This window comes from Cyanistes caeruleus, chromosome 15 (genome assembly GCF_971803275.1).
Source record: "Cyanistes caeruleus chromosome 15, bCyaCae1.hap1.1, whole genome shotgun sequence".
Classification (NCBI taxonomy): Eukaryota; Metazoa; Chordata; class Aves; order Passeriformes; family Paridae; genus Cyanistes; species Cyanistes caeruleus.
Window position 1 is genome coordinate 453,376 of NC_141715.1, and position 9,399 is coordinate 462,774.

The following is a 9,399-nucleotide window of genomic DNA, read 5'->3' on the forward strand; positions in this document are numbered from 1 at the left end:
TCTCCAGGGCTGTGCAAAAGGGACAAACTCAGAAACGTCATAGACACACAAAGCTAGGCAACACCAGAACAGCCACAAGTAAAACAGCGCTGATCCCTTTGCCATTGCAGGAACAAGCCCGGTCCGATCTCTCTTCTAGAGGTGTGCAGGGATGGAGGGGGCGGCCAGGAGCCGTGGGGATGTTCTCCACCGCCGGCTAGGAGCCAGGGGCTCGACGAGGCTCAGACTGGCTTTAACCAGAACCGGGGAGGACGCTGATACCGTCCGAGAGCAGCGCTAGCGGCTTTTTCTGCTGGAACACGGCAGACGTGAGGCTGCGGTGCCCCGCGGCAGTGGCACCGCCTGCGGTCTGGGCTGGATGTTCATTCCCGTGCCAAGAAATGCTCCCGGCCCCGCGCCCGCTGCCGCCGCCCACCCCTGGCCCAGCGGGGCCAGCGCTCAGCTCCCAGACACACACGGGGAGCAGGGAAGAGACACAAACACACCTAGAAAAACACAGACCCGGAGTCCGCAGCTGCGGGGGAAGATGCCGTCGGAGTTTCCTTCTTTATAGTGCAGTAGGCTCTTATTCTAAAGCGCCTTCTAAGCATAGCCCTTATTCTAAATTTTCAGAGCCCACAATATAATGTAATGGCATAAAGGTGTTTTTCGTTAAAGGACATTTGTTTGGGGAAAAATCACTGAGGGTGATTGGGAAAAGGCGGTGTGAGGAAGCGTTACCCGCGAGGAAAAGGTGGATTCGTGAGATCTTTTCCTGGCGAGGGAGGAGGATGAGACCCGGTTCTCAGGTTCGATGTTTGTCACTCATTGAAATGCTAAAGTGGAATATCCAGAGGAGGCTCACGCTTCGAACATTAATCTTTAATCGTTAAGGTGCTTCTGGGACTCGCAAATAAAAGCCCTTTCCCCCGCTGAACAGATTCAGAAACGAATCCGGCTTCGGTTTTGGTAGGGGGATGTCTCCCTTTCCCCGGGGCCGGTGAGAGCGCGGGGCCCGGCGGGGCGAAGCCCGGTCCCGTGTTCCGGGCCGCCGCCGGGCTGAGGGGCGTTTATTGAGGGTGCGATTGCTCTCGCAGGTTATTTCGGGTGTTCCCGGCGCGCTGCGGCGCGGGGCGGCGAGGAACGACACGTCCCGGCGGGTTGAAAAATAAAGCTTTATTAGGGAGGGGCCCGGGGCTCGCTCGCCGCGGTGGGACGGGGCGGGAGCGGCGGGAGCGGCTCTGCCCGGGGAGCCTCGCCCGCCGCCACTGGAGCTCGGGGACCCTCGGAGCTCCCGCGGGGCCGCTCCGTGTCCCGGCTCCGTGTCCCGGCTCCGCGTCCCGGCTCCGTGTCCCGGCTCCGTGTCCCGGCTCCGCGTCCCGGCTCCGTGTCCCGGCTCCGAGCCCCGGCTCCGTGTCCCGGCTCCGTGTCCCGGCTCCGAGCCCCGGCTCCGTGTCCCGGCTCCGCGTCCCGGCTCCGCGTCCCGGCTCCGTGTCCCGGCTCCGTGTCCCGGCTCCGAGCCCCGCCGGGCCTCTGTGCCGGGTTTAGCGGGGCGGGGCGGGGGCGCTCCGGGTCGTCCGCCGTGACCCGGCCCGACCCCTCCCGTTCCGACCCGTCCCGTGCCGTGCCGTGCCGTGCCCGGGTTTACGGTGCCGCTCGGTCGGGGCCGGGGTGTCAGTGCACTGCCGAGTACTTCATGCGCTTCTGCTTCTGGCGCTGGTTGCAGAACCAGACGCGCACCACGTTCTTCTTGAGGTCCAGCTTCTCGGCGATGGCCGCGATCTTCTCGGCCGAGGGCCGAGGCTGCAGAGCGAAATAAGCCTCCAGCGAGCGCCGCTCGGGCGCGGCGATCGAGGTCCGCCGGCGCTTGCGCTCGGTGCCGGGCGGCGGCTCGGGGCCGGAGGGGCGGGAGCGCCGGGCGGCCTCGGCTCCCTCCAGCCAGGCCTGGAGCACCGGCCGCAGCGCCGTCATGTTGTTGTGCGACAGCGTCAGCGACTCGAAGCGGCAGATCGTGCTTTGGCTGAGCGACCCCACGCCCGGCAGCTTCAGCGCCGCCAGCGCCGCCCCCACGTCGGCCTGGGTCACCCCCAGCCGCACCCGCCGCTGCTTGAAGCGCTCGGCGAACGCCTCCAGCTCCCGCGGGTCCGCGGCGGGCGCGGGAGCCCCCGGGGCGCCCACGGGCACGGGCAGGGGTCCCGCGGCGGCAGAGGGCAGCGGGGCGGGCAGCGCGGGGGGCTCGGCCAGCCCCGCCACGGCCAGCGACGGCGACAGGTGCTCCAGCAGGTCACCGCCGTCCAGCGCCGGGAGCGGGAGCGGGTGCGGGTGGGCGGCGAGGGCGGCGGGGTGCGGGAGGGCGGCGGCGGCGCACGGGACGCCGCTCATGGCGTGGAAGGCGGCGTCCGGCTTGAAGTGGGGGTGGAGGTGGTGGCCCTTGGCGTGGGGGGCGATGTCCGCGGCCGCCAGCGCCTCGGCGCGGGCCAGCAGGCTCTCATCGAAGCTCCCAAATATATTGCCCTGCAGCTGCGAGCGAGAGCACGCGTGGCGAGGTCAGTGGGGAATTCTGTCATCTCCGCCTGAAAAACCGGCCCCGGCACCGCGGGTCCTCCCCGGAGCTCAGGTCATAAAAATTAATAGGAAGACAGCGGCCCCGCTCCGCATCGCGCGGATCAGGGGCGGGCCCGGGGGGGAGCGGAGCCGCGACGGTGCTGCCGACATGAAAAAAACATTAACCCGGTGCCTGTCAGAAAAGGCGGCTTACAACGGTAATTGCGCTGCATCCACGTACCTGCGGGGCCGGGAGGCAAACTCTGCGCATCGCCTCGCTGCCGGCGTGCAGGCTGGGGAACTTGGGCTCCTGGAGGGCGGCGGGCACGGCGAAGGGCTGCTTGGCGTCCATGGCCATCATCTCGGCGCGGCCCGCGGGCGGGAAGCCCCGGGCACGGGCGCGGGGCTGTGTCTGCCCTCGGCACTGCCCGAGCGAGCGCTGCGGGGCGGCAGAACTCCCCCGGCGCCCGCCCCCCCAGCGCTGCCTCGCTCATCTTACACCGCCCGCCCGCACGGGCCGCGCACGCGTCCTGCGAGCGGCCGGGACCGGCCGGGCAAGCCGGAGAGACCCTCCGCTGGCCCGGGGCCCGCCGCCCTCCGCCCGGGGCTCGGGGCAGGACGCGCCGTCGCGGGTGCCCGGCTACCGCCTGGGGCCGGGAGCCCCCGGGCCGCCCCCGCTCCGGTGCCGCTCCCGCTCCGGTGCCGCCCCCGCTCCGGTGCCGCCCCCGCTCCGGTGCCGCTCCCGCTCCGGTGCCGCTCTTCCCTCGGCCGGCAGGTCCCGGGGGAAGAGGGAGGAGCGGGCGTTTCTCCGTGGGCAAAAGCCGCGGGCTGACATTTGGAGCCGTCGTCCGCAGCCACCCCCCGGGGAAGCGGTTCTGAAGTTGGCATTGTTCTATTACTGAGCGGCCCTTTCGTTTTCGCTCTCCCAATCTTCACACATCTTCAGACACTACTGTACTTTGAGGGACAAAGCTATTCAGAGAGATGTAAATATTTTGCAAAATTCGAAGTTCTTAAGCAAAAATAAAACCCACTCCGAGATTTAAAGTTTCCAAGACTTACAGGCGTCGGTAAATACACACCAAGAGCCGAAGGAGCTGCTGTCTGGTTTCTGACAAACGTACAGACTGATCGTGGGCAGAGAAAAGCGGAACCGCTGCGGTGGAACGGCTTCCTTTGGGAAACGCGCACCGAGCCAAGATCGCAGGATCAAGGACCGGGCTGGGTTGGGACCCGCACCGCGGCTCGGCCCGGCCGGGCGGGGAGCGGCTCGGGAGGAGCAGCACCGCGGACAGCGCCGGCAGCGGAGCCGGCCCGGCCTCGCATCCCCCCGCTCCCATCCCCTCACCCCATCCTGCCCTCGTATCCCCCCGCTCCCATCCCCTCACCCCATCCCCATCCCGCTCCCATCCCACTCCCATCCCCATCCCCTCGCCCCATCCCGCTCCCATCCCGCTCCCATCCCCATCCCGCTCCCATCCCGCTCCCATCCCCATCCCGCTCCCATCCCCTCGCCCCATCCCCATCCCGCTCCCATCCCGCTCCCATCCCCTCGCCCCCGCTCCCATCCCCTCGCCCCATCCTGCCCTCGTACCCACCCGCTCCCATCCCCTCGCCCCATCCCCATCCCGCTCCCATCCCGCTCCCATCCCGTTCCCATCCCGCTCCCATCCCCTCGCCCCCGCTCCCATCCCCTCGCCCCCGGCCCGCCCTGTCCCGCCCGGGTTCCGCCGCCGGGCCGGGGGCGAGGGGCCGGGCCGGGCTCGCAGCTCCCTCCCACCGGGGGGAACGGGCGCGTTGTGGCGAATCTGCCTGCCCTGATTTATGATAAAACATTTAAAGGAAATCATTTATATTTCAGAGGCCCTAAATAGCTGCATGAAAGTTTTATCTGAAGTGGCAGCGCTTTAAAGGCGGCCCGGCTTGCTGGAAGTAATTAATAGAGGGATAAATTTCAGGTCTTTGTTTTGGTCTGGTTTTAACCCTCCCTTTATTCAGCGCTGTCTGCTAACGCCAGTGAACAAGAAGATGCGAAGGGTGGATGCAGAGCCCGATTAGCTCCTGCTCGGCAGAGTCCGACTCGCTGGCCCCGGCTCCGAGGGTGTTCACACAGGGTTGGCAGCTTTTTCCGTCTCTCTGCTGTTGCCTCTTTCTCTCTCAGTGAGGAGAAGCTGCGGGGGACCCCGCACCCTCCTCTGGTCCCGTTGTCACTGCACAGAACGTTGTCACTGTTCACTGCCACAGCCGAGCATCACCTGTGTGCCCTGGGCTCGGGGCTGCTGTCACAGCTCCCAGGGTCCCTCTCCAGCCCGTCCCAGGACACCTCTCCTGGCCACCTGCTTTAAACACGGTCCTTCCCCCGCTCCCACAGCAGCCGGGCTGGGCAGCACAGCTGCTGAGCTCCCTTTAATTAATGCTGTAAAATATTGATGCTCCTGGCCCCGTCTGCTGCCGTTACACCTTACAGCCAGGGGAGAGGAGTCCAGAGGATAAACAATAACAACTTGAGGGAGCCCAGATGGTTTGCCATCAGAAACTGTCTGCAGGCTCAAGGGTGTCACAGCAATGGATTTCAGAGATCATTCACCTACTGGTAAATAATTAATGGCATTTCTGGAAGAAAAAACCCAAACCCATACCCTGATGAAACATTGCTCGTGACTCTTTGGAAATCTGAAGGCAAAAGTCAGATTAAAAGCATGTGCTATTTTATCCTTTGTCACAGTTCACGGATTGTTATCCATTTTCCTAATCCATCAAAATATTCTGTTCCTATTTAGATTTTAATTTGAAGTCCATCACAGAGTGGTGCCAATAGAGTGTTGGTTTCATTGTATTAACTCAATTTAGTTTAAAAAATATGCTGACATAGGACTGATGGGAAGTTTGAAATAAAGCCATGAGTTATTTAATTCACAATTCATGCTGGTACCCTCTCTGCCACGGACTGCGAGCAGCACTAGGTGTTACAGTCACAACCTGGCAGAACTCACCTCTTTAAATGTTCTTCAGCTGCTGTTTAGAACAACCACACAATGTCCTGCCCACCTGGCTCCTGCAGAGGAGGCAGCTAAAGCACACCCAGCTCACACAGGGACACCTCCCTGCCGGGGAGCACCTTCACCCCCTTCTGCTCCTGCTTTGGAGCCCCAGCTCCCCTCCCCAGCTCCCCTTGAGGCCTGGCCAGGTCTCACTCTTGTGCCCTCGTGTTCGTCTTCACTGCGGATCTAGAAAGGAAATCCTGCTTCCAGACCTGAGTCAAGAGTTGTGTGATAAAATAACTTCTGCTGCTAAAACGTAGCCAGTTATCAAACTCAGAATCAGGACGGTTTGGGTTGGAAGGGATCATCTCTAGGCTTTGCTGAACCTCAGAAGGTTCCATGGGCCTGGTCCATGTGGAGGAAGAGAGCTGGAGCTGACTCTGGAAGGTTCCTTTAGACTCTGAGCTTGCACAGCACATTTCCAGCACCCCAAAGTTGTGAGCCACGCTGCACCCCGGATGATATGGTTGTTCCACTGCACAATCTGATCAAGGAAATATCTCGAGTTACCCAGACAGTCAATTATTCATCAGCTAAATGGCCAAGCATCAATTACCTGGCCTGATTCTCTTATTCATTAAGGAGATTGAAGAACCCGCCCTAACAGAGCAAAAAAAAAAAAAAGTTGGTAAGTTACAGGAGCTGTCTGTGGCTGAGGCAGTGTCAGGCTTCCAAAGGAAAGGATCTGGCACCGAGGAAGTCTCTGAGTGTCAGCAGGTCCTCCAGAGCACTTGTTTTTGTGGAGCCTGTTCCACTGCAGCAGTGGCCTTAGGGAGAGCAGCTCGGGGTCTGGCTGTGCCCTGGGTGGTTCCAGGGGGTCTGAAAGGCAGTTTTGCAGAAGAACTTGGAGGGTTAAAGGGAGGGGCCAGGACAGGACCCCATTGATCTGGGAAGCTTTTAATACAGGTGGGGGTGGGATGGGAATTGTTTCAAAGAGCACAGCTGCCAGTGGCATCCCAGCAAGGGCAGGTTTCCTCTGCTGATAGGGAGCACTTGCAGGTCCACCCCACAAAAACCCACCAGAGAGAGCTCCAGAGTATTGGGCTGATTGCTGAACTTCCTTCTGAGGAGAGGGAAGGGGAAGCATTTGGAGTCTGTGCACTGCTTCAGATTAAATTAGAAATGCTTTCTCTCCTCTTCTATAATTAAAATCCAAGCAGAGCTTTGCTGGCTGCAGAGGGGCTCTCAGGGAGCAAAGCCTTGGGCACGTCCTTGGCCTCAGGCGGTGGCACAGGTGGCTCCAGGGGCTGAGCGGGTGTTTGTGGGGGTTAATCCCAGACCAAACCCAAAAGCCTTGGCATTAGTAGAGCATTGTGGCCACATGAGAACACAAGAAGTGCTGAAGCTGTGCTGCAGCTTTGCTGTGCTGGATTACAGGGCAGGACAAACAGCCTTCCTTGTTCAGCACCAGCAGGTGGAAAGCTCATCAACTTACTTTTGAATTTTTCAGGAAACAAGGTTTTGATTTGAGGTCCCAGGAAAACAGGAGAGAGAGAGAGAGAAAAAACACTCTCTTGGGAGGGGTGTTCTTGTAATGTACATGAATTATAGAACTGGTTACTTGTATCATTCACTGAAATTAAAATGTAATAAAGGACACATCAGTCCTTCATCAGAGCAAACTCCCCCCTTCCTGCCAGAGAGGATGGGAACAAATGGGGCAGTGCTTCCCAGGGCTGGAACCGAACACTTAGCTGCCAGGCATCTTGTTATATTTGCTCTTAATTCTAGAAATACATGTAAATGCATCTAACAGGACTCTGCCACAAGAAGTTAATGAGGAACAAACATTAATTATTCATGCCCTGAAACAGTAGATCTCCTAATGTTTTTGCTAATCAACAAGTGAAACAGCTGTATTTTTGTCAGGGCAATTCTGGGGGGACAGAAAAACAACGTTGGCATGTTGTTCTGCCCCCAAAGTCTCACCCTCTAACTCAGTGAAGGGTATTTGTTCCCAGAGCAGCAAAGGTGCCAGAAGTGTGGGAGATGAGCAGTCTTGGCCCTGCACTGCCCAGGAGCAGCAGCTCTGCAGGCTCACACCGGGCTCCTACAGCCAGGGATGCTGACGGGTGGGTTTGGCCGGGGATGGCCCGGGAAGCACGGACAGAGGGAAGGTGCAGTCTGCTCCCAAAGCCAGTGACAGCTCAGACTGTTTAAAGTCAGAGTTAACTCCCTTTGGGTGTCACACCAGCTGGGAGTGAGGCTGTTCCAGGAGTCCCCCGCTCTCCTCTGCGACCCGCAGGTAACCCAAAGTCAGCTGGAGCAGCAAAAGGGAAGAGGGGATGGAAGTGTTGTCTGACAGAGCTTTCGCCACCAGAGAGCACGCAGAGGTATGTCATGTTGAGTTGACTCCAAGTAATTTTCACATGAATTACCAAAGAAATGTATAATTTATCAGTGTTTAAATAAATCACTGGCAGGAGTGCTTTAAGGTTTTGGGTGCAGGATGAGCTATAATTAACTCCCACGTCACGGGGCGCAGGGCTGCTCCAGCAGCGCCACGCGACACCATCGAGGCTCAGAGAGACGAGGTACAAAAGGAATTTGGCTCCCAAAAATAAGATGAACGACAGCAGAGCAGGCAAAGCCCGGAGCTGGGGCGATGCTGGTGCCCTGGGCTGGTCCCTGGGGCCCAGGACAGTCCCGCAGTGCCCAGCCTGGCCCCGGCTCTGCGGGGAACGTGACCCCGATGGAGGCTCTTGTCCCCTGCCACCCACAGCTGGCACAGGGCCACCGAGTGCTGCCAGGCACCCCTCTGTGCTGACAGGGGCCACTGCTCCTGCTCGGGGCTCCCCTCTGGCCCCGGGCACTCGCCTCTGCCCCAGCGGAGGCACCGAGTGCTGACAGCCCCTGCTGTCATGGGCTCTCCTTGGGCTGAAGTCTCTTCACCAGGTAAAACCTATTTTTGAACTTCAAATCCAAGAGATGTTTGTGACAAAAACTGTGTTTTCCAGATGCCATGAAAAGGTAGTGAAAAGCCCTGTTCATTTTTTGGTGGGAAAAAGGGGAAGCTGCAGGTGAAGGAGACATCTGGCAACGCGGCACATGGGGCCTGACCCTGCCCCCCGTCAGCTCTGCCTTGCTTCTCCCTGCCTGGCTCCCTGCACCCAGCATCCCACAGGGATCAGCCTACCCGAGATTACTGAGCAGTCATTGGAAACTGCCTGTGGAATGATCCTGGGGAGAGAAAGTGCTCTAGTTTATGTATTTAGGTTTTGATCATCACAACTGTATGTCTGTCATGGAATAGTGGTAGAAGCATATAAAAATCTCCAGGGAAACATCAGACAAACTTATTTTTCCCTTTTGAACACCCCTTGTGTCAGTGTTCTCATCAGTAAAGGCCCAGACATGTTACACAACCTGCTCCAGAGGACAGAACTGGGTCCCACATTTCCAGAGATGAGTTAAAATTAGATTGCCACCTTTGGGAACCCTCTCCAGAAGTTAGTGCTGCATTCCATACAGCCTCGACTGGAGACAACAAAGAGATTTCTTGGCCTGACAATTACACCAACAATTTACCTTTATGTGACTCATCCCTTCAAATTGTTCCTGTAGATATTTGCTGCTTTCCAAGGGGCAGGATTGTGGCCCATGGCTGGGGAAAGAGCTGTCCCACCCTACAATGCTGCTGCTGTGCTCAGGCAACTCTCAGATGACACTTGGAATGGTTGGGGGAAAAAATACATCCAAAGCCACACACACACACACAAATGCTACTCCCCTTCCAATTTTTTATACACCCTTTTTCCATTAAAATGAATTTTAATTGCATAGGGAAGCAGCAAGTGCTTTGGCCACTAAACCTTTCCTGCACCACATCAGGATC

General features: G+C 58.8%; 1 protein-coding gene across 1 annotated transcript; it reads right to left on the reverse strand.

Moving 5' to 3' along the window:
• Positions 1-1,574: 1,574 nt before the first annotated feature.
• Positions 1,575-2,884, reverse strand: POU4F3 (POU class 4 homeobox 3). The gene is made up of 2 exons (XM_086851670.1): positions 2,765-2,884; positions 1,575-2,499 (listed from the first exon to the last, which is right to left on the reverse strand). The coding sequence occupies exons 1-2, from the start codon at positions 2,882-2,884 to the stop codon at positions 1,654-1,656; spliced, it is 966 nt and encodes a 321-aa protein (XP_086707796.1). The 3' UTR covers positions 1,575-1,653.
• Positions 2,885-9,399: the final 6,515 nt, after the last annotated feature.

Coding starts and splice junctions, on each gene's coding strand:
- POU4F3 (XM_086851670.1), bottom strand. CDS start 2,884: ATGATGGCCATGGACGCCAAGCAGCCCTTCGCCGTGCCCGCCGCCCTC. Junction 2,500..2,764: donor TTTGCCTCCCGGCCCCGCAG/GTACGTGGATGC, acceptor TCTCGCTCGCAG/CTGCAGGGCAATATATTTGG.